Source organism: Poeciliopsis prolifica, unplaced genomic scaffold (assembly GCF_027474105.1).
Source record: "Poeciliopsis prolifica strain line A6 unplaced genomic scaffold, Auburn_PproV2 SCAFFOLD034, whole genome shotgun sequence".
NCBI lineage: Eukaryota > Metazoa > Chordata > Actinopteri > Cyprinodontiformes > Poeciliidae > Poeciliopsis > Poeciliopsis prolifica.
The window spans coordinates 3,527,609-3,552,825 of NW_026562409.1; the positions used below are offsets into that span (position 1 = coordinate 3,527,609).

General features: G+C 40.7%; 1 protein-coding gene, 1 long non-coding RNA gene and 2 other non-coding genes across 4 annotated transcripts in view; 3 read left to right on the top strand and 1 right to left on the bottom strand.

Annotated features, from left to right (window-relative positions):
* Positions 1–1,477: 1,477 nt before the first annotated feature.
* Positions 1,478–2,607, top strand: LOC129373993 (uncharacterized). The gene is made up of 4 exons (XR_008607441.1): positions 1,478–1,569; positions 2,139–2,178; positions 2,371–2,404; positions 2,496–2,607. It is a non-coding gene; the product is annotated as an uncharacterized LOC129373993 (long non-coding RNA).
* Positions 1,977–2,067, top strand: LOC129374052 (small nucleolar RNA SNORD88). The gene has a single exon (XR_008607452.1). It is a non-coding gene; the product is annotated as a small nucleolar RNA SNORD88 (small nucleolar RNA).
* LOC129374051 (small nucleolar RNA SNORD88) lies at positions 2,216–2,306 on the top strand. The gene has a single exon (XR_008607451.1). It is a non-coding gene; the product is annotated as a small nucleolar RNA SNORD88 (small nucleolar RNA).
* Positions 2,608–3,215: 608 nt separating the features above from the next.
* Positions 3,216–25,217, bottom strand: part of shank1 (SH3 and multiple ankyrin repeat domains 1) — a 58,402-nt gene continuing 36,400 nt past the window's right edge. The window contains 11 exon segments of the mRNA XM_055051718.1: positions 3,216–8,199; positions 9,720–10,610; positions 11,233–12,574; positions 12,577–14,682; positions 15,786–15,906; positions 16,367–16,482; positions 16,629–16,685; positions 16,784–16,810; positions 17,018–17,026; positions 22,779–22,859; positions 22,945–23,080. Of these exon segments, the coding sequence (XP_054907693.1) occupies positions 8,112–8,199; positions 9,720–10,610; positions 11,233–12,574; positions 12,577–14,682; positions 15,786–15,906; positions 16,367–16,482; positions 16,629–16,685; positions 16,784–16,810; positions 17,018–17,026; positions 22,779–22,859; positions 22,945–23,080 (4,974 nt within the window). The 3' untranslated portion in view covers positions 3,216–8,111.

Genomic DNA, 25,217 nt, shown 5'->3' on the forward strand with positions numbered 1-25,217 from the left:
TTACAATTAATAATGATCCACATTTCAATGAGGAATTTGAGGGGATGTTATTCTTAAAGCTTGGATGGAGGCCACAATAAACTGAAAGTACGTAATCCTGATTAAATATGTGATTTCACAAGAACAAATAACTGCATGTGTTTTTCTAAGAATACAGATATTTTTTGTGGGAAAGCAAGCAAGTTTCTGCTAGAAAGGATTGTTAAGACGCCAGGTGGTTTTAGCTGCAGCAGCTCGGCATGTTGGTCGTACAGATGTCACATTGTCCTGATGTTGGAGTCACTCTGACAAGTAGATTTAATACATCCTGTAGAGGACAGCAGTCCATCACAAGAGATAAACAACCACTGACACATGGCAGCCTGATCCAGAGCACTCACTTAAACCAACATGGTTTTGGCTTGAGGGATCCAGAAATCAGACATGTTTTTAATATAGAACATCCACTTATCTACACAAAGAGTTTAATGTTAATTATTCTAATATATGGTTATAATCAATACATTTGAATTTATTTCCGTAACTTAAGTCATTAAGTTTATACCACACAAACTGATGTTTCAAGCCTTTATGCCTGGAAATTACAATGATTTTCCGCTGTAAAAATTATGATTAATATATTACAGCAGACTAGTTAAGAAAACAACATTTCAATACAGAAATGTGGGCTTAATGAAAAGTAGTTTTAATACCTGATTAAATGTAATTTTCCACAGGTACTTTTAATGAAGCTAACGAACCTCATCAGAAGCATCTTCTAATTTACTGAATATGATTTTATATTGGAGCGGGAGAGCACGCCCTCTGGTGGTCAGAGAAAGTAACTTCACACATAAACACTGGTACACAGCATGGCGTTATAATGTATAAATCATTCATAAATGTTCTATTTTTTAAGAAAATAAAAATTCAACCGTTTAGATAGTATGCCCCCCCAATGCCCACCCACTCTGCCGGGCTTGGTCCTGATAACGCTGGCTAAAAATGAAAAACAACCAGCAAATGTTTGTAAATTTATACATCAACTACAATCGCAGGTCTTTACCAATTTTTCTGTTTATTCTTGCAATATTTGCATTGAATTTCCACAAAGAATGACCGTAAAAAAAAAAAAAAAAAAAAAAAAAAAAAATTATATATATATATATATATATATATATATATATATATATATATATATATATATATATATATATATATATATTTATATATATATATTTATATATATATAAATTCTTAATTTTATATGGTAGATATTTATTTAGACTCAAAGAAATTTAGAGTGACTGGCCTGCAAATAAAATTTATTTTTATTTATTTAGTTACATGAGGGAGGAGCTTTATGTATTTATTTATTATTTCAAATTTATGCAACTCAGAGGAAATTCACAGATAGTATTTCTGTCTTCTTTTAATTCAGGGTAAATATCTTATTCCTCCTCCCGTCCACCAGGGGGAAGTAAAGCGGAAGTGACGTTGGTGCCAGTAGTCAAACTGCGCAGCCTCCGTTATGACCAGTCAGTAACTGTTGGTGAAGAGTGGGGGAACGGTTCACTTTTCGGTGAGGAGGTAAATGAACATTACTTAGATCAGAATTATTATACGATATTCACTGTAAGACTTTAACATTTAGCGAACCTGCAGTTGTTTCTCATCACTCGTAAATTGGCGTATTTTGGGATGGTTTCCCGAAATCTAAATACTTCGGTTGATAAATTATGAGCCGTATTTAATTTGTTTTAAGCCTTTATGTGAATTTGACAATCGTTACCTCCCAGGGTTTATACTACGCGCTATGAAGGCAGTTAAATATAAAATTTGACTGTTTTTCTATGGAGACTGGTTTTCAACCACGTGGAGCTGACTCCACGTGTTTAGCATAAGCTGCTAGCATGCTATGCTCAAAGTGCCAGTTAAAGGTGAGCGACTTAGTCTGTTAGCTTTAAATGACGGTTTTCTGACTAACATTTTTTTCGACCCTCCGGTGATGACTTGCACTGGGCTCTGAGTCTATATGGAGATGATGTGCATCTTTGGCCTTGACAAGCCAGAGTTTCTGAGGAAAATAAAAGCTAAACCATGTTGAGCTTAAGTGATCATACACCATAGAGTTAACTCTATCCTGTTTTCATTTGTAGGTGATGCAGAAATGATTTAAATGAAGATGGACTCTGCTAGGTGGGTCAAACACTCCAGTCCAGTGAGAATCTGAAAGCCTCTCCCCTGATGACTTGCACTGGGCTCTGAGTCTGTATGGAGAAGATGTGCAACTTTGGCCTTGACAAGCCAGAGTTTCTGAGGAGAAAATGACTTTATGACGTCCTCCTAATGATTACAATGTCAAACTTACTCTTTTATTTTTATTTATAGGGTGTGAATCACTTGGAATAACGAGTAATTGAAGGTTTGTGTTAAAAAAAAAAACATTGAAATGCTTTTATCTGCTTCCTTGTTGAATTGTGAAAGTTAATTGTGCTGCATTTTTTTCTTTTCAGACACCAAGATTCCTGCAGACTTCCTCACCAATTTGCAGGACATTTTTTTCAGGTTTACTTTATGTATATAATTGTGGTTGACAAATAAAACTTGGATTCCCGAAATTTGGATTTAAAATTTTGAAATTCTTCAATATTCAGTTAAAATTTTAGATTTAAGCCTGATGGGAACTTGCATTGAATTAAGACTGTGGCCTGCAGACCAGTTTAATTGCCTTTATATTTTACTTTTTTTTTTTTTTTACTCAGACTTGCCAAATGAAACTTGAGAGCTGCAAACGTCACATGACATTCTGAAAATAAGATGTATAATTTAAGATATACAACCACTCTTGTTTAAATTTTTAGGATGAAAAAACTGATTTGTGAAGGATGAAGGTTCTTTGGGATGGAAAAGTAAAAGTATCTAAAGGCAGATTATTAGTACTTAGTGACATTTTGTGAAAAATATTTAGACAAATTTAAGAATTTTAAGCTCAAAAAGTTTTTCACTCCATCTTATTTTCAGATTCTCACCCAAACTTGCAAATTACCTGTTCAGTACTCCACACTTATGAACGCCCATTTATTTACTGATGACGTAAGAAATCAGATGGTTTTTTTCCCCTGTAGATAACTGAAATTATCACGGATAACATTTTTTCAGGCTTACCTGAATCTGCAAGGCAGAAGACAAACCTGAAAAGCAAAATTCTTCACAGAAACACAAAACCATCAAACTAGAGCTTTGTTTATCTTTATTATAATTCTAACAATTTATTATCTCTTAAAACATTTGAAATTCATATATATTTATATGAATGTGTGTATATGCATTTCACATATACATATATATATTCTGTAAGATACCTTTCTTCAGTTCATACTCATTTTTTTAAAGATCTCTTAAAGGAAAAAAAATGCTTTCTATAGAGTCGGACCGATTCCCCTCAGATTGTAACCTTTAACCCCTGACAGCTGATATGTGAGCCACTCACTCGATTTTAAAAAAATCCAGAAAAAATGTCCAGAATATTTGATCAAGAGTCACAAAAGAAGAGAGATGAGTTCCTTTTGAGCTAAATTTACACTACATGAACATTTTGTAGAACTGATAGAAACATCTGGCTTAATAAAAACTTTTACTTTCACTAAGAAACGCCGGTAGCAACGTGTGATACGACGAGAACCTCAAGGGAACTAACGGGTGGTAGAAATAAGTTTCATTGGTTAACATTACGTTTTATTAATAAAAACCAAAACAACCTGCAACACTAATATCTAATTATACAAGAGAGCATGAAATGATTTAACACAGAATGGAACCCTACAGGTTTATCTGGTACTAAATAAGGACCCTTTAAGGAACCCTACAGGCCCCAGCAGACATGCCATAATTACCCCCCATCAGGTGACTTGTAAGCACTCCATAGGTTTCCAATAAACACCCTACAGGTTACCCCTGAAGTGCCTTATAGGTTCCCTAGTAGTAGTTTCAAGGAAACCCCCATTAACTCACCAGGTACCTTGTAATTATTCCATAAGGTGACTTGAAAGCAGTTCATAGACCCACCATAAACAGCCTGAAGTAACTTATAGGGGCCCTATGCATATCTGGACCTTACTGGTATCCTCTCCAAATGCCTTATAGGTTTTCTATAAGATCTATAAGATAATCTCAATAAATAACCTGTAGCAGTGGCCACTGCCTTGCATTGTTTTAGGTATTTCCTTTCTGCCACACACCTGGTTTGAATATGTGGGTGATTAAGAGGTTCTGGAACAGAGACGCATCTAAAACATGCTGGGCACGGGGATCTAAGGACTGGATTTCAGAGACACTGGCTTGAGGTTCCCCTTATGTAATCTGTAGGAGCCCAATGGTACCATCCCTGGAAGTTTTTATGGGTTTAAAATCCTGCCGTGTGAACCGGACATCAATAAGAAAGAATCTGCTGTTGATAATTTAGCTGATTCTGCATTGATACTTCACCTGCAGGCGCCCTTTAAGTGACCTCCAAGAACAGAAGGAGATTCCTGTTGGTACCACCGAAGTTCTGGCCTGTATTACACATTGCTACTCGAATTTCCTTGCAAGGTTACTGAAGCAAAAAATGACAGAAATAATTCACCGTGATCGCATCGACACACGTGAGCAAAGAGAACGACCAGCTTGGATCATTAACAGTGGAAGATGCAGAGAACGGGTCAAACTGTATAGAAAGCAGAACAGTTAAATAAATACATCTTCATGATCAACATTATTTGGAAGACAGAGATTCTGTAGAACTTTTGAGACTTTTTTTTTTTACATCTTAAACGGTGTTTAATGACCATTATTTTCATCGTCCTTATTGCTATTTCATTATGCACTCTAAGATAATCTCCCCGCTGACCTTCTGCTGATACAAAAATGAAATCACCATTTGCACATTTTACATCGACAGAGTGAAAATATGTGCAACAAGATGCATGAAAACTGTTTTTTCTTCTGCAAAACCAGACTCAAAGACAGCAGAGGGGAGAGCGACTCCCGAATGGGATGCATCGATGTGTTCTCGGACTCGGAAAGCAGCAGGAGAAGTGAAAGCGTGAAGTCATGAGAGAGCCCTTATATTCCATCTCAGAGGTTAATGTGCCATGAAAGCTGATGGAGAAGTAAAATGAGAAACATGGCACACACAGATCTGATAACAGGGGCTAGCGGTACTAAATTTCCATCACTGATATGTCCTGGGCTTCCCCAGAGTAACATTTGCTACATCGATACAGCATCTGAATAAACTTTTAAGGAGAAAAGTAAAGTTTGAGGCTTTTAAAGTTACCATGTTAACATAATAAAGGGAAAATATACCCGTCGATGTGTTTCACATTATGTCCGCGAGGCTTCTTTTCACTTTAAAACAATGTAGAGGGTCCAGCGTCTCCACAGCACTCACCCACCTGAGCCCGCGCAGGAAGAAACCGGAATAACAGTAAGGACGATGATAGTAACGATAAGCGGTAGCAACAAATCTCTTCATATCAACAGCAGTTCCAGTGTTTCCCCGTTTAAAGTTTAAAAACTGTAAGAACAATCGTAGTATTAAAATTTGATTCGAGCGTTTCTCTCTTGGGTTTCGCCGTTGGGAGGAAGGGGGGAGAAAGGCCACTCCTGGAAGGAGCAGGGAGGAGCGGGAGGGAAAAGACGGAGATAATGGCAGTTTTTCTTTTATCCCTCCCGTCTCCTTTCAAGTGTCCCTCTTCCCAGAAGGTCTGAGCAGAGATGTTCTCCGGAAGAAAAAGATTTCTCTTCACGTTCTCTTGGATCCAGAGCACAGTCTGTCCTCGGGTGCGTCTCGGATCTCTGCGTCTTTATATATAAGTTGTTAAATAAACTCTGACACAAACACAGAGTGCTTGTGTTTATCTACATGTTGGTGTATGCATGCAGGCATGGATAACAGTAACATGGGTGCCTGACTGTGTGCATATATATATATGTAAATATATGTTTTTTAGCCATTTATTCTTTTTATGATGTAGGTCTGGGCACTTGTTTTTGCTACAAATTTGTGATACAGTGACCAGTCTGTACGTACGTCGCTAAAAGATGACAAAGAGCTCTTATGGAAAAATAACAAAAATGCACACAGGATCCGTAGTGAGGACAGAGCCCTACCGGTTGGTGAGGTAAAAAACAAGACGTGACCAATCGCAACCAGATAAACACACACACACAGACAGCGAAGACACTGGTCTGCTCCCTGGACTCCCCGGAAAGATGAGGAAGCTGTTGTCAGAAGACAGCAGACAGCAAACTCTACATCCTCATTCGATTGTAGAGTTTAATGGATGAGGACATAAAAAAACAATCTGGACTTTACCAAGTTCCTTTTATGCTTCCTTGAACAGGTTGAGACGGACGTATGTCTAAACAAAACATGTTCAATACATTTGTTGCACAAAACTATTGTTAAATAATGATATTTTATTCTAGTCAGTTTGTTCTATATGAGCTGTTTTAGGGCGTCTTGTCACTTTAAATCCAAACAAGCTGCTGCTGGCCACGCCCCCCAACTTGATGTTTACATCCGCACGTGAAAATGGCTGCAGACAAATGCACAATTATACAAATGTAAATCTTCGAAAAGTATAAGTGGAGCTTCCTGCACAACCAACCAGAATGCAGCAAGTGGTTTATGAATGGTAAGTCAGCAAAATAGAAAAAAAGGTCCAATTAAGTCCAAAATCACAATTTGAAAATTAATTTTTGCCAAACAAAATATGTTAATTCAATTTTTTGCACAAAATTATTCTTAGATATTGAGATTTTAGCCTGATCAGTTCACAGTGAGCTGTTTTAGGGAGTCTTGTCTCTTTAAATCCAAACAAGCTGCTGCTGGCCAAACCCCTAAACGTTTACAGTTGTATGTGAAAATCGCTAACAAATGTCCAATTGTACAACAGTACATTTTCGAAAAACAGAAGTGGAGCCTCCTGCACAACAAACAAGAATGCAGTAAGTGGTTTCTGAATGGCAAGTCCACAAAAAAATCTCTCTTCCAGTGCCATTGTACAGTGAATGCAGCAGTAAAACCAGCTGACCAAACATGCTGGTGTTGTGCTGGGGTTGCTATGTAACGGCGCTTTGCTTGCTGAATGTGACTCAACAATGGAAACGGCTCATTTTCCAGACAAAAAGCAGCTGGGTGTAGTTTTTAAGTGCTTGAGTTGTTTCTAGAAGCAGTTGAGACCCAAATAAAAGTGCAAAAACAAGCAAAATTAGAATTTTGCATAATAGGTCATTAAACTTTTAAAATAGTTTAATGACCCCATTTATCATTCTGCTTTGCAAAGTAGCCTGGAGTAGATCCAGTCTTTACAGATTAAAACTGAAATCCTTATAAAAATTAATCGATTCATAAGAAAGTAAAAGATTTCCACACTTAATAACAATAAAGCCATTAAATGCATAAAGACAGATGATTTTTAAATTTATAAACAATATTTATTTTTGCTTCAATTTTGCAGATTGCTTCAAGTTGAAACATTCAGAGATATTTTAAAACGTATAAAGTCCAAACATCTGTTTGGAAATTTTGTGCTAATAGAGCGGCGACAAGGAGAAACTGCAGATTTTAACTTGGTAAAGACCAGATCACTTATTTCATCCCCTGACATTTAAAATAAAAACACACAGTGTGTTTAATTTTTACCATGACTCTACGGTGAAATAAAGCACGCAAACGAAGCCTCATTCTTTAAAAAACACCTTCCTACTTTCTGACACGCAGACATGTTCCTCAAACGTCACACAGGAAGCTAAAATCTGAATCCTCTCACCTTTAAACCTGAACAAAAACAACCAATCAGCTGTCAGGACTCACCTCTGCAGCCCTACCGAATGCGTCCTCTGCTTTGTGATTGTTCTAGTTAATAAATCTGAAATTTGCTGCCATTACGATCCTCTTATGTTCACTGAGAGGAGGTTTAGTTAAGATTGTGTTGCTGTGGTTGTGTTTGGATGGATGTAAATCAAGGAGCACCAGCCGGCGTGTTTTCAGATCATCATCATCTTCTCCTTTCTTTCCGTGTGAAATCTGTGTGAATCCTCCGACATGAACTTCAACCCCTCCCTGTTCCTCCTTGGCGGCCTCAGCTCCGACTCCCGTCGTCCCTCCTCCTCTCAGGCTGCCCTTCCCGAGGAGAGAGGACAGAAATGGGAAACGGGCTGCTGGACAACCTGAGGACAGAGAGACGCAGGACATTTAAAATGCTTTTCATCATAGAACAGGGATAAAAAAAGAAGTGGGAAACATACATTTTCTACAGAGTGAATTTCAACTCTAACAGAAAGAGGGCGCTGTTTATCTGTTGAAATAAATCCAAAGTACTAAAGGAATTTTTCCTTTTCCTTGAGAGTTTAGGGCAGAATAAATAAAACAAACGAATGAAACAATTCAAGCTTTTTTTTGACTCGTCTTAGATTGTAAAAGTTTAAATTATTTTTGGTGCTCAATGCTTTACAGTAAGGGTGTTCAAAGTAGAACCAATCGATTGATCTTGAGTTGCCCCTTAAAATCGACCATTGCCTTTCCATTGTATTCTGATTATCATCTCTCTTCTCCGACTTGGCTTCCTCCCACTGAAACGGATTCCTCCGGCACAATTTCCATCAGGCCAATCAGCGAACAGCAGGAAAAGTCGTGAATGATGTTGATTTTCTGTTTTGGAGTTGTAGTCTGCCCGTAGTTTTAGTAACAGCAGCGTTCAGTCTGTTAACCGCGCTTCCAAATATTGAATTAATGTTTATCAGACATCTTGTTCAGATTGACTCTTCTCTCTGGAGGAGGTTGGTCGTTTACAGCGCAGGCAATGTGGTTTGTTAGAGTGCAGTCTGATAGCGAACTGAAAATGCAACAAATGTTAAAATTTTGCTGTGCAACTGAACCAAATCTATCGGACCACCAGGTGCCTTTAATGAATTGGTTCAAAGTTTCACAAAGTTTTTGGACTTCTGAGAGCAAAAATCTTCCCCAACTTACATTTGATTATGTTTAGAAAATTCAAAACAATGGCGGAAAAGCTTTAGGGTTTTGTTTTTCCAATGGTATTAAATCAAACGAGAGATAGATTGATCCACTTTTTTCACTTCAGATACTAATATGTGAGGTTTAGTATAAGCCAATACTGATTTGATTAGCACATTACATTAAAAAAAAGACCTAAATCTACAAAATTACAAATTTATCTGATAATTACACCGGTACAGGACACTTAAACATACCAATAGCTTTACAAGTTTGGTCAAACCTGTAAAAACAACTTTAATTTGTTCAGTTGTTTTTTTTTTTTATGTAAAATAAACAAAGATCCGAAACTGACAAAACAGGAGGTTGCCTACCTTGGTCAAACATGTCAAAAATAAACTAACAAAACTTTTAAATAGACCAAAAAAATGCAATTAGTTACTCTAAATAAAATGTGAAATAAATAACACAACAAAGGTTGTGTATTCCAAAAACCAATACATCAATAATTCTATGATGTATTAAAATGAGCCCAATAATTTTAATTTGCATGATTTATCACTTTTCTCTCTATCAAAAACTGGATGATAAAAGTCTTCAGTTTGTTGTTTTGGTCTCAAACAGCCATTTTTGCTTCCATAGACTTCATGATTAATTTTCTTTGTTGTTTTGTTTATTGGTATTAATATTGGATCAGTGCATCTCTAGTCCAGACAGATAGGTGTGACCTTACCTGTCCATTACACTCCTTAGGGCTCGCTCTATGTTCATTCTGTGTCCTACTCTCGTCACCCCCAGATCCAGATAGTCTTCCTTGGTCAAAGAGGGTAAATGGGTGCCATCAATCTCGTTGTCAAGAAACCGTTCTCTATGCTCGCCAAGGTTGAGGTACGCCAGCCAGTCTGCAACATCGTACTTGGTCCAGTAGGGCAGCGGCTTGGAAGCGAAAGGCTTTGTGGGGGAAGGCGGTGGTAAGTGGGGGTAACTCAAGCAGGTAGACGGCGGGTGGGGATGTAGAGGTGGAGACGACGTCCCAGACAGAAAATGAGTTGGAGAAAGGGATCGTGATACTACTAAGGTTGAGTTTGGAGGTGGAGGGGCTCCAGAGGGGGCAAAAAGGGGAGGAGAGGGTGAGAAGTAAGGGTCTCCAAGAGGATTCCCAGGTGACGGTGGGGTGATTGAACCGCGGAGGTCGTAGATGGCACTGTACAGGGGTGAAGTGGGGAGAAGAGGAAGTGACGATGGGCGGGGCGGGGCCACTTTGGGTCTCTCTGATTGGGAGATAAGCGGACTCGGAGCTCGTCGGCGCTGGAGCATGTGTGATTCTGCTTTGCGGGACTCTCGACTGGGGATGAACTGGAATTCCAGAGCTTTGGTCCGGTACACGGGTCTGTGCTTGGGAGACGTAGGGTAAGGGGAGTACGACGTCGGGGACAACGGAGAATGTGAGCGCGGAGGTTGAGATGCAGCTGGAGGCTGAGGAGATGGGGAACGTCCCCAGTTTGGGTATTGGGAAGCTGGGGTTGGGGATGGCGATAAGGACGGCTGCGATAAAGAGATTGGAGACGGAGACTGAGAGCGGACTGAGGGCGGGCTCAGAGCAGAGGCGGAGTCTTCGGAAAATCTGTGAACAGAAGCATTAAAAACGATAACTCAAAACTACACCAGAGATCAGACAGTGGCGAGATGAATTCCAGAAAATTTACATTATTACAGGTGTTGGCCAACAGCTAAACTCCTAACTGTCTGTTTTAAAAGTTCCAACACCAAATATACAATAATATGCATTTATAAAAACAATGGAGAGTATTTGGGAGCTACAGCTAATCAGGCCAAAGGAAACCAAATGGCTCTCCTGGATTGGCTGCTTTGCAAATGCCAGCCAATATATTATCAAGTAGCCTGGTGTCAAAACAATTTAACTTCCCAAGATGCATTTTCATCACATTACATACCTGCCAAAAACAGGAGGAATGTATAAAGAAACTACAACAGTGAATTTATTGACTGGGCGAAGTGTGTATTATTGCTAGCAATGCTACATTCGATGGCTTGGAAATTGGCTCTCTCAATTGATCCATGAGCCGCGATAGTTCCTTAATACAGTCTGAGATTCTGTAAGGAATGTGATGTCACAATTTCACATCACATATTCTATATATGCCTAAGATATACCACTTATCTACTGGAAAGGAGAATCTCTAGAAATCTGAAAAACAGTAACGTAATATGACAATGTTACCAACCTGTGTCTGGTCAATGGTCTGTGGCTGCTCCAGCTGTCTTTACTTCTTTGCTGCAATTTGCTGCTCAGCTCAGTGATAATGCTTGGCTTCATACTGGATGCAGGGGGGTAAATCTTCTTCCCTTCTAAAAGCGACCCGGACTGGCTCCCTATATCGCCGCTCATCTGGCTGTCGCCCCATAGGGGTCTCATCTCAGGAGTGCGTGGCCTCTCAAAGTACGGCGACGTGGGACGGCCCAAATTCTGCAGGTCCCTCATCCCGTACCCGTCTTGACCACTCTCGTCGTCTCCAAGTCCCTCCTCTAAGTCGTCCTCTACCTGCCCATCTCTTTGCCTGTGGGAGTGGTAGGATGCAGGGGCAGTGCTGGTCTGTCGATGTGAGTCACCAGCGCGGCTACCTTCTCTAAACCTGCTGGTTTTTGGGTAGGTGGAAGCCGCCGCTGTCGCATTCTGCATCTCAAAGGTTTGCCCATCCAGGTAGCTCATGTATGACTCCAGAAAGTCTGCTCCTCCTCGTTCTGTTTCTCCTGCACCTCCTCCCATTCGCCGTGGACTTCCACCTCCGAGTCTCTCTCCCCGATCCAGTCTGTCTCCTCTGATACCAGCCCCACTTAGGCCCAAAATACTGTCCAGGTGATGGTCACTGCTACTGCGGCTATCTAGTTCCTCAATCCCAGAGTCCACAACCGTTTCCTGGGACTCTCCTTTTTTGGCAGTGGGATGAGGACGATGGTGCTCGCCTGTCCGTCCTGTGATGGTAGTGGAGTATGTCGAATGAGCAGGGTGTGGTCGCTCTTGGTAGAGCTGAGTGGAGGTGCTTGTTGTGGCAGCAGTGGTGGTTGTAGCAGCACAGCTAGCGGTCGTTGCGTGGGAGGCATTGCCCCTATGTGGGACGGACGTGGCAGCAGTGGAGGATGGAGCTGGGGGACCTCTGTAAGCTGGAGGTGGTGCGACTGCATGTTGTGGAGGTGTTGGTGAGGATCGCCCGGATGCATGTGTGTTGTTGTAAAGGTGGTGAGACATTGAAAAGGGCCTGTGGTAGGAACCGGAACCAGGGGGAGGTGGAGGTGAGACTGCAGGGGGAGGAGGAAGGCCCATGGCTGGCTGAAGGTTTGAGGGTGAGGAAGGGGGTGGAGGATTTGGTGATGTCTGTGAAGGGGAAGGAGCAGACTGAGTCAGATTTGCCACTTCACTGTCATACGACGTGAGGCTGGATGCAGTGGAGTCACCTGCCTGGGGAGAGGGCAGAGGAGTATGGGCAGGAAAGCCACTTATATAATGTTCTTTCTGTGGAGGGGGAGGAGGTGGCGGGGGCGGCGGAGGTGGTGGAGGAGGCGGTGGGGAGGGACTTGTTGTTGTCGATGGATCAGGCTGTTGGCAAGCATCGCGTGTTGCGAGTATCCCGATCCCCCTCTGTCGAAGCTGTTTGCAAACTCTAAGGGAGGAGGGAGGGGATCTGCATAAACAAATTCATCGTCCGCGTCGACTGATGGGGCAGGAGGAGGAAGGACCATTATACCACTCCCTGTGCTTCCAGAAGCATGCTGGGTAATGGTTGGTGGAGGAGAGGGAGGGGTAAGAGACAGCATATAGGCATCGGCTTGACTTTCCATCCTGAGAAAAGAGGGTCTTCGGGGTTGCGGGGGTGCACTCTCAGCAGCCTGCTCTGCCCTCCTCATGTCCCTCTCCCTTGAGTGGTCTCTCTCTCGTTCCCGCGACCTCTCTCGCTCTTTGTAAGACGGCTGATATGGCTGAGACTGATAGTGGTGTGTGTGGACAGTTTTGTCCTCCGAAAACCGCACTCTAAGACCCTCGCGAGTACCTCCACCTTCCCGCTCCCGCTCCCCACCTTCTTCCCCCCAAGTACTCCCTACTCCTCGGAGGATTCTGGGTGAGGGTGGGCGACCGACTGTGGGTGTGGTAGCTGCCAGAGAAGAGGAGGTCACCAGGTAAGAACTTGAAGACTGCGTCGTGGAGGAAACTGGCTGAGAGGTGACAGCAGACGAAGGGAACACGACGCTCGACATCTGGCGGGTGAAGAGGTGCTCCGTTCCCCTCCTTATCCTGCTGTCATCCCTCAGAGCACGCTCCCTGGCAGCCAGGGCGAGGCCCAGAGGTGATGTGGGGTCAAGCGCCTTCCCAGTAAGAGGATGAATAAAAGTGGTGTTGGAGGAAGGTGCTGGCTGTCGACCTGCTGCTGCGTATAGATCAGCAGGCACAGATTTGGGCTGATAGTCCAGGGCCGTAGAGGAGTACTCCGGTAGGCCGAAGGCTGGAGGCATACTCCGGGTGTGTTGGATAAAGGTGTCTGCAGAAAACATGCCCTCATCAATTGACTTGGAAGGGCGCAATCGTGTTGACGAGCTTTCAGGCTGAGTGTTTAACTGCTGCTGAGACACCTGAGTTCTTGATACTCCTCCTAGCGCTTCGCTCATCCCAAGACTCAGATCTTCCTCAGCAGACATGAACAAGGAGGCACTCTTTCGTCGGGCTTCGAGGAATCTCTCCCTGTCTCGGCGAGCTGCGCCAACAATGGCAGCCCCGAACTGGCTGGTAAAGTCCAGATTATCCTGGGCTCGAATAGAAGGCAAAGATGGAGGTGGTGGTGCAGGAATGGAGGGTGGAGCAGGTGGCTGTGGAGCAGGAGTGGACGGAGGAGGGCCGTGAGGCGTTTTTGTATCACCCGCCTCCCCTGACGCGGGGACATCAGCCTCCACGCTGCTGCCCTGGCTGCTCCGTCCACTGCTGCTGGTTGAGGGAGCCTTGACAATGATGGTGGGGATAGGAATGGAGCTTTTCTCCACAGAGTCTTTGCTCCCCAGGCTTCCCTGCCCTAGACGCAGCTCCTCTATCTTAGATTGCTTCACCAGAGGGCCCTTGCCTCTCCTGGCCCCTCCTTTAGGGCCACCTGCTCCAGCTGTGCTTCGGTCTGCCCGCTGGGGTTGACTCTGGGTAGTCTGTTGTTGCTGGGGCATTACAGTAGCAATGCTGGACGGGGGTACGGCTGTACTGTAGCCTCTCCTCAGGCCTGCTTGTTTAGCGCCTGCGCCAGCCCCAGTCCCAGCTCCAACAGACTCCCCAGTATAGGCAACCTTTCGCGACGCAGTCCTGCTCTGAGCTGTATGGGCAGATGCGTGAACGTACGGTGTCGCGTGGTCTGCTGCTGGGCCAGTGGTGGGACCACCCGCCCTCTCCCTGCCACCCTGGCTCAGGTGGCCTGACTGGGAGAAGGGCTGGTAGTGCGCAGAGCTGGATGTTGACTGGGACACAGAGACAGAGGGCTGCTGGGACAACTTTGTTCTCCAACCAAGTGGTGGAGCGGAGGAGAACGGGGGCTCCGGTGGAGCCGTTGTGGGAGGAGGAGGGATATCGTCCGGACCAGGCACCGACAGACTCCGTGCAAACTTCATCGCAGGAGGATGCAGGAACTGCTTCTCCTCCTCAGGTACGCCTGCAGTGCAGGATTAACAAACAACAATCCGGAAAAATTAACAGCTATTAAATAAAAAAGTGTTGGATAAGTAAAGTTGTGAGTGTGTCTGAATCTGCCTGCCCAAGAAAGTCTGTCCTCAATTCCTCAGTTAGAAGCCTGAAAATCAATCAGTCATACTCATTCCTCAACAAAAAGTGAGTCAACACTAGGCCTGTTGCAATAAACAGTACATCAATTACTTGCATAATAAATTGAAACGGGCTCAATCATCTTCATTTGCATTATTTATCAATTTTCTCTTTTCTACCTGTTCTTTAGTTTAGTGTGTTTTTTGAAAGACAAGTTTGAAAGACAAGTTTGCTTTCAAAATTAATCATAATTAATTTTATTTGTTGTTTTGGATATTTAAAATGTTCTCCAGTTCCAGTGTTAAATATTTGCTAAAATTTAAAGTTTATTGATCTTTGAGAATATCTTCCTGCATCATCATGGTACCTGGCTGAAAGACCACTCAAGAACAGAGTAATGGATCAGAACATCTGATCTTTAAAAATTATGTAATCAGACAGAGAAAAAATGTATGTCCAAATTGTAGCAGTTTAAATACCAACAAGGAAACGACACAAGTAAATAACAAAATAAAAATAAATGATTCAGGAAGCAAAAAAATAGAAATGCAACTAATTCTTACAGGCAGTAATGAAGTAACTCAGAGTGGGTAGAAATTACTAAAGTAACTAAGTAAATGTAACTAGTTACTACCCACCTGTGCATTTTGGGTGTAAATGAGAACGTAGCACTGCTAAAGATGCGAAAATATATTGTGAAGTTTATGTGCAACCTGCTGGGGTTTTTTCCGTGATGTGTGACTTCCTGATTCTTCAAGTTGCATCTCTCTGAATCTTCTGCATGTCACATGATGACTACTCGTAAATAATCCGCACACACAAACAGACCAGATAAAGTACAACGACTGAAGCATTTTGTACAGTGTACAGATACAGGTAAAGTACATACTGTGGGCCACAGACAAGACACGGGTCAGAGAATCAGAGTTTACTGAACCAGAGGACGGACAGACAGGCGGACGAGGGGCAGACGGAAGAAACAGACAACCTCACCGATGGATTTCTGCCGCATAATACCGTGCGGAGGGCCGTGACCCGGGCCGTACTGGCCTCGCTCGTAGCCCAGTCCCAGACCCGATATCATCCCCATCCCAGGCTGGTCCGCGTAGCTCGGCTGCAAAGACACACGACACGAGTTGGGGCGTTTCCACGAGTGTTTTAGTGGAAACACTAAAAACGGCTGCTAGAAGTCATTAGCAACCAGGTTTAAGATTTAAGGCAATGAATGAAGCTTTACTTAAAACATATATCTCCAATGTTCCATTTATTAATTCATTCATCCATGTAGACTCACCCTAAATCTGCTACTCCTAAATTGTGATTTCTTTTTAGTTGCATTTTTCCTTTTCACAATCGTCTCATTCTTTTGTGACTTGCTTTGAAATTTAAGTCTGGAAAGCAGCAGACATGCTTATCGAATTAGGAATTCATTTCAGAAACACAAATTACAGTCAAAGTTTTTCTCTCTACTTCATCTGAAAAAGTGCAAACATTTCAGATGACTTTCATAGGTTTTCAGTTCAGTTTCAAAGAGTAGCAATTTCATTGTTTCAAACCGAAGTCTCGATGCAAACCTCGTTGCCATAGAAGCTTCTTCCCCGGTCCCGCTTCGGCCCCTGTCCCCGTGTCCCGGACGCCTCGTTGGTGCTGATTGTCTGCTGAGCCGCTGCAAGAATTTCATCGAGTTTATCTGAGAGGGAAAAAGGAGTAAAGAGGCAAAAAAAGAGAGAGACAGAAGAGACAAACGGAGATGAAATGGAAAAACGAACAGCTATACAACAGGTAGAAGTGTGAAGGGAAAGACGACAAAACCGATGAAGAGAGAAGGATCCTTACTCAAAGCCATCTGATAGACTGTCCTCTTCTTCTCTGAAACTTGTGAGGATTCGAACTCTGGGAGAGAGGAAGGAAACGAGGCCGGTGAGAGTGCCGAGTCATTTTGACAGATAAAGGGGCGTCATCGTTAACTGGGGGAAAGCGCCGCAGCATACCTGATTTTTTTTTCCAAGGGGTAGCAGCTGGAAGGAGGACAAAAGGAGACTTAAGTTTTGGCAGGAGTGAAAGTGCATCGTTACAGCGCATACTAATCATATTCCCCAGAGCCGAACGGACTGAGTCACCCCGTGAAAAACGCACATTCACACCCACGCAGCACGCACACTCATGTTACAGTAAATAGACTGCAGACGCATATGCTGCGCGTTCACAGCGGTACGGATTCCCACCTCTCTCCACTGTCAGACGGTTACGATCCCATCGGCGCGCGGCAGCGAGGGAGAGAGGAAAAACAGAGTTAGTGGTTAACCCAGTGAACAGAACCAGAAGGAAGTTGGACGCCACAGGTTCTTCAAATTAAACAAAGCTTCTGTGAAACTTTTGTGGAGCTGAAATTTCATTAAAATAATGTTTCATAAGATCATCAAAGCTTGTCCACATTTACAAAATCAAATGAAATAATTGATCTAATTTTTAAGATAAACAAAAAAACCTTCCTAACCCACATAAAAGCTGCATTTTAGGAAAATATTTTATTTATTTATGAGACCATTACTATATTGCAACAGTATGAGATAGAGAATCTGTGGGAACAAAAATCAAACTCCTTTGTTTTCTCTCAGTACTTTCTAGAAACAACCAATCAGAGCCAGGAGGCGGGTCTTAGCACAAAACTCAAAATTGATTTGTGCGCTAAAATATCTGTAACACAGTTGACTGACACCAAATTTTTTTGATTTTGCAAATCTGGACAGGCTGGTTGACCTTAGATGACCTCTGGAAACATTTATTAGTATCTTTAAAGTGAGAGCGGCACAAACAAAAATCTATAACTTGAATGAAGTGGATTGGTGCCAACTTCACTCTGGTGTGAAAGAAGAGTGCAGAAAGGAGTGGAGAGGAAGAATTTGAGGTGACCCTCACATTCATGGGTGTGACAGAGGTTTGGTTTTCACGTTTTATTGCTACTCCAACCAACATTGTCCTAGAAACTAAAGCCGGTTTGGAGACGCAGCAGGATCATCCCCATTTTAATGTTCTCTTGCTGCATGACTTACAGGTGAACTGGGACACTGCAGCAATCAAAAAGTTGAACAATTAAATGAATTCATTAGCCTCAGAATCAGCATATGGCAGCGGCTGACGGGGTTCATCACACAGCCTGCTCTTTTCACCTTGATTCAAGGAACAAAACATGCCTGCCTTTGTCTCGCCAGGCATGTTTAGGCTCAATTATTTGAAATGCATGCATATATTTACATTTTTATGCAAAAATTTACTTTTAGTGTTTTGCACAAATAAACCTATACACTGATATATATATTTTCCTCAACTACAAACCTTATTGAATCAGGATTTTATGTTTTGGACCAATGCAACGATTATTTTAGTAATCGATTAATCTGTTATTTTATCGATTAATCTGATAAAAAATGACTACATTGTGCAGATTTTTCACTTAACCACTTAAGTCTTTTTATACAATATTAAAAATACATTAAAGGTGCAAATAAACACTTAAATATTTTGAGCTTGGACTCATTGCAAATTCTTTAGTTGTTGACAGGAAAAACATTTACACATTTTAGTCAAAGTCAGGATTTAGGTCAGTCCTCAAAAATTTCAGATTATATAATACAATGTAGTTATATTTATTTTATATTGTGATTTCGTATGAATCTTCAGTTTGCATGTGAAAAAAAAGTATTGTTTACATTAAAACTGGACAAATAATTACTGACAAAGCAGACTAAGTCCAAATGCAAACGTTTTGTCAGAAGTTTGTAATGAACCTGTGAATAATTGAAGTGGAAATTTCATTGAGTACGTGGTGAGAACGGGGTTTGGTGGAGCCCAGAAAACCTGTGGCTGTGTTCATGCTTAGCTGGAGGTCAGGTGAGGTCACGACACCAAGAAAAGGCAGGTAACAAGAGGAAAACAATTAGGTCAAAGGTTCATCTTAAAGCGGCAGCGCTGGATTTCTGAGGCGAGGTTCTGTTGAAGGGTTAATAGTAGTTAATAGCTTACTTGTGGAACATGACTGGACATTTTTATTTAATATAAATTATTAATATTTTTACAAAAAGAGCCTTCTGATAAACTTGAACCTAAAAAAAAACTGATTTAAATGATTATTTTCATTATTGTTAGACAGTTCTGGTTAAAAGCTCTGATTTCAGTGCTTCATTAATGACTCATGATACAACATTTAATACAATTAATCTTACGCTTCTTTGTAAACAGATAAGTAAAATAATTTGCCCTTCCTTCATAGTTTCTTATTGAAAAACACACTTAAAGGTTTTTTGATAATTTCAGTAAATTTACAAATATAGTTTTTAAATCGTTGAATTTAAAAAAGAAAAAAAGATTATGGTGCCACACACGTCCTGTTAAATCATGAATTAACTATAATTAATATAGTTAATAGGTGGGACATCTCTGCAGACCCCACACATCCTGGACACAGACTTTGCACGCTTTGCACTCTCCTCCCACAATTTTTGCCTCAAATAGAGATACTGCTGCTACCATAGGAACAGACCAGGAGCAAAGTTAAATTACTCATCTCAATAATTTTATTCTTGGATGGATTTCTTCCGGAGTGTTATTTTCTTAAACTGTTTTATAAAATATCTGATTGAGGTGCAGATGCATAAACTGAAAAAAGGGACATTTATGTTCAAAAACCTTTTCATTGTGACTAAAAAATTCTGCAAAGAAGACATGAAACAAGCTAGTTAAATTTTCCTTTTTAGAATTTTTTATTTTTTTTTTGCATTTGCTTGGATTATTTTTTTCCTGTTCTCAAATTTTATTGTAGGAAAGACACTACATAGGGTTGAGACCTTTTCCTGTTGTGGGCATCAGGGCCCGGCAAATACCCGTGTTTGAACGTTCGGCCGTAACAGGCGCTTAAATTCCGTGACAAAAAGAAAAGGGAAAAAAAAGAAACCCACTTGGTATTTTATTCTATGTTGCATGACTTTGTGTTTTGTGTTTATGATGTAAAGCACTTTGAAATGCCTTGTAGCTGAAATGTGCTATACAAATAAAATTTGATTGATTGAGATTTTAACGCACAGTAAAAATGTTCACGATTAATCACCTTTTTTTTTTGATAAAAGTCCCAAATTGAACCATTGCATTTTGTTTCTGATACGACCGTAAATCTGACGCACAAGCTACATTAGCAAACAGGACAAAAACGCCTCTCTTTTCCCAGATTGGGTTAATTTTTGCTTTGATTTCTTGCATCTGACCGGATGCAAGAAATGACGACTGCTGTGTTCAAGCACTGCTAAAAGGAGTTAGCATACCAGCATGTAGCAGCTAACACAGATGCTAACATTAGCATCAGCAGTCCACATTCCTACAAAAGCCCCTGACACACTTGGAAAAGTGTTTATTAGCACTTTGCTGCAATCTGATGGCTGAATGACAAATAATAGTAAATATTTTTGTTGTTGAGCTCATATGCGTATCTATTCAACAATTAAGCAGGAAAAAATGTTTTTTTAATTGAAAATATTGTTTACGTATTTAACTGTTCACAACCTTTTAACAGAACCTCACATTCAAAAGGTCTTTAGCTACCCCTTTAAGTTTTAATGTCAGGAGTTGTGAAAAGCCAGCCGACTGACTCCAGCATCTCCGTTTATCACTGTTCTCCAGTTAATCATCAGGCGCTCACTGAGCATGCTCAGAACCACCCAGCAGAAGCGGTAAACACCAGAAGATTCAAGCGATCCACAATTAAAACATTGGCAGACATTATGATCTGCGAGTGGGGGCGTTGATCCCTCGCTTTGCACTCTCCTCCCACAATTTTTGCCTCAAATAGAGATACTGCTGTTACCATAGGAACAGACCAGGAGCAAAGTTAAATTACTCATCTCAATAATTTTATTCTTGGATGGATTTCTTCCAGAGGAATTAAACATGTTCAACATAAGATTATAATGAAAAAGGAGGAGTTTGGACACCTTGTGCACTGCAAAAACACAGAATCTTACCCAGTATTTTGTCTAGTTTCTAGTGCAGATTACTTAATACACTTGAAATACGACAAAACTGACTTACAAGTAACTTTTCAGCAACATATCGGAGCTTGTTTTAAGTCAATTCCTTAATATTGATGAAAAAGTGCTACTTATCTGTAGGGCGCAAGTAATTATTTTAGTTATCGGTTAATCAATTATTCTGACGATTAATCTATTTATTAGATACATTAAAATTAGTACACTGCAAATTTTTTAACTTAAATCTTTTTACATCATATTAGAAATAAATTAAGATTCATTTAAGCTCCTTTATAAAGTAAGAAAATAAAAATGTCATATCCGGAGCTGCAACAACATAAAGGTCTTGATTATTTGCAGCAAAAGATGCATCTGCAGTTCATAAAATGCTTTTCCCATCAACCAATTAATAACTCAATTTTTATTCAGAATTTGAATCAGATGAAGCTAAAATTGCCAGAAGATATTTACAGTTTAATTAAAAAAAAATGTAATCTTAAATCCAAAAGGTTTTTGCTTAATTGCAGTTCTGTGTGTGTTGTTCTTTCAGCAAATTTCCTTTTTTTGAGTCTCTTTCCTCCAGTTAACAATTAATAGATTATTAAAGTAATTGACAATTATTTCAATAATCGATTAATCATGGTTAATCCAATTAATCAATTCAGCAGGAGTTATAGAAAAAGATTATAATTAGGATATAAAAATTTGGGCCACTAAAAATATCCGATATTAATAATGTTGTTTTGGCTGATAACCAATATTTACCAATATTATATGTATTTCTCAACTTGTTTTGACATTTTTGGGAGAGAAAACCAGAAACAGACAGCAACAAGATTAAAACAAATATCGGTTGTTAATATCAGCATAAAACAAGGTCCTACATGTTGCCGTTTAAGCAGAGTTGGGTAGCAATTAGTTACATTTACTTTCATGAGTAATTTTATTACTTGTTACTTTTACCTAAATAATTTTAGTATGAAGTATTTCTATTCTTATTCGAGTAAAATTTCTGGATTTTCTACCCACTGAAGTAAAAACAAACATGTTTTGACCAAAAATTCACCAAACACAGAGATACACCTGCAGTTTCTGTTAAGGTTTCATATGTTTTTTATTGAAATAAACTGATTTACAAACATTTTATTTTGCCTGATTTTACTATGTTTCTATTACTTATATGAATTATTGTCATTTCAGTCTTTAAAAAACCAAAACTTCAACTTAACTTTATATTTTTGTCCGTCTGATTATGTAATTTTGAAATTATTCGATGTTTTTACCAAATGCGTTTTTGCTCTTCATTGAGTAATTTCTTGAATTGGTACTTTTTTCTTTTACATGAGTAAAAATGTGTTGAAGTCGTGCTTCTTTTACTTGAGTTCAGTTTTTGGAGACTTTATTCAACTCTGCATATTTCAAGTGTATTGAGATATTTACACTAGAAACTAAACCAAAATATTTGGTCATATTTTGTGTTTTTCAGTTTTTCTCCTCAGGTGTGTTTGTGACAGTTTGGTCGTCCTCAGACGGTAAAGGGCCGGGGAGGAGCAGGAGGTGCAGGAGGTTAAAGGTTAAAAGAAGCAGGGAGTGAGAGAGGGATCACACGGTGGAAGGCGACACGTTTCTGGGTGGGGTTACCTGTAGCGGCAGTGCTGGCAGTGACATTGTGGCACCTCTGAAAACACAGCGAAATGCATTGAGACCATCATCCGACGCCAGCCTTCTCCGTCTTGTTCCTGCAACTAAATAACTGCCGTCTAAATTTATCCCTCGCTCAAGTTCTCTTCACACTCCCAGCGTCTCCGTCTTCACACTGCCTCCATCGCTCCTCATTACCTGAGTCTGTTTCTAACCAGCAAAGCTCCCGCCTTCTTCCTCTACATCTCCATAGCAATAAGTTCCTTCATCCTCCTGCTTTTATCTGCCAAAAAAATAAAAAAGAAGCTAATTTGGGCCTGTTTCTTACCCATCTCCTCCAGCTCTGAAGTCATTGATTTGGAGCGCAGGGCGATGGCTGGCGTGCTCAGCCTCTTGCTCTGCTGAGGGACTGGAAAGAGGAGAAGGCAGCCGCGGTCGGTCGAGCCGCTCCAGATGAGCTGCCGGTTATTGAGAGTGATTGCGGCGGCTCTTACTTTTCTTCCGCGCGCCTTCCTCCATGTCGGGGTTGCGGGTTACCATGACAACCTTCACCATGAGGCTGTTGCCGCCCTGCCGGATCATGTTGACGACCTGCCGGTGGCCGACCTTCACGACGTTCTGACCGTTCACCTGAGGCACAGAGAGAAGTTTTTATGAACATCAAAATTATTCTTCAACCCTCTATTCAGTCACTTTGACTAGGCCAAAGTTAAACTCAAAGGTGAGCACGCACGCTTCCTGGAACAGGTTAGAACAGCTACTGTTTTTACACAAAATCATTCTTAGATAATGAGATTTCAGTCTGATAAATTCATAATGAGCTGTGTTAGGGCTTCTTGTCACTTTAAATTAAACTATTATTGCTTTTGATAGATACATTTTTACAAACCGTTTTTACTGTTTTATGCTTTCATGCTTTTAAAACACATGGATATCTCTGATTAAATGTCAAAGTTGATATTTATAAACGGTGCTGCTATCTTGCCAGGGCCCTCTTGAAAAGACATGGTAGATCTCAACAAGGTTTATTATCTGGCTAAGTAAAAGGTTATTATTATTATTATTATTATGATAAATCCAAATGAACTTCTACTGGCTACGTACCTGAAAATGGCTGCAAACAGATGCACAATCTTACATGTGAGCAGAAGTGGAGCCTCCTGCTCAACCAATAAGAAGGCAGAAAGTGGTTTCTGGTTGGTGAGTCAACAACAAAACACTTGTGTTTTCCAGCAGCCGTTGTACAGCACATACACAGCGATAAAAGCTGACCAAATATGTTGGAACTCTGCTGGAGTTGCTAGGTAACGGGCGGAACTCTGCTGGAGTTGCTAGGTAACGGGCGGAACTCTGCTGGAGTTGCCAGGTAATGGGCGGAACTCTGCTGGAGTTGCTAGGTAACGGGCGGAACTCTGCTGGAGTTGCTAGGTAACGGGCGGAACTCTGCTGGAGTTGCTAGGTAACGGGCGGAACTCTGCTGGAGTTGCTAGGTAACGGGCGGTACTCTGCTGGAGTTGCTAGGTAACGGGCGGAACTCTGCTGGAGTTGCTAGGTAACTGGCGGAACTCTGCTGGAGTTGCTAGGTAATGAGCTGGGCTTCAGCTGGTAGCTGAGGGAGAGCAACTGCTGATTTGTGTCATTATGATCGAGAGGTTTTAGAAACGGCTTATTTTCTAGACACCAAAAAACATTAATTTAATGCCAAAAAACATCTGGGTAGATTTTCAGATGCTGGGCTGTTTTTACATAGAAATACAAATGGAAGAACAAAAACATGCAAAATGTAAATTTTTCATAACATGCCCTTTTTAAAGTAAGGAACTCCTTTCTGGATCTCCTTCAGGATTCTTTAGTAAAGAACAGATTCCATTGGTCCATTAATAACAAAATAGGCTGAAAATTCTTTAACTTGCACCAAAATCAACAGCTGAATTGTTGAAACTTTGACACAGTTAGGTTTTTCAACAAGACAACATCAGAACTGGACCAACCAGGCTAACATTGGACTCCCTGAATGGCCTTCTCAAAGCAGAGATCTCATCCCTATTAAAAATTTATGCCACATATGCTTAAAAGTTGGGTTCCTGCCAGGAAGCCAATCAGTTCAAATGAGTTCTACTAATTCTGCCAGTCACAGCGGCTCAACTTCCAGTCAAAATTATAACTTTACAGAAATGTTGAGGTGCAACTTGCTTCAGACAAACGTTCGTGACATTTTGTCTTTAAACTCGTTTCATAGCTGAAAGAGCCATTTTGCTCTCAGTCCAGCTAAAGAAAACTTTACAGCTGCAAAAGTTACATGATCTTTCAAAAAACAAAATACTTGCAAAATTGTTTGCAATAATATGGTTGAAAACATTTTCTATGGGATGTTATTTGTGGAAAATGTAAAAATATATATTTTTTCTAATGTTTATATATTTATATCTAAAGTCTGTAATGCTTGAAATTGAACTCAAAATGTTTGCTTGGACACAAAATCTTGATTCTGATTCTGAAAAAGCACATAATTTCCAACCTAATGAGAAAGACCTAAAACAGTGCTGGCTGTTTTGGTGTCACTTCTTTTTATATTTAGTGTAATTATTCCATCAAAAGCTAAAAGAGGGTTAACATTCTGTAAAGCTTTCTTTTATATTTATCAGTAAAAGTTGGGTTAGTTATTCCTAGTACTTTAAATACAAGACTGTGGTTTCAGTTGGTCCCTTATTACATTCTGCCAAGGTTTCGGTGGAAGGTCCAAGGAGACGTAATGAAAGTAACTAAT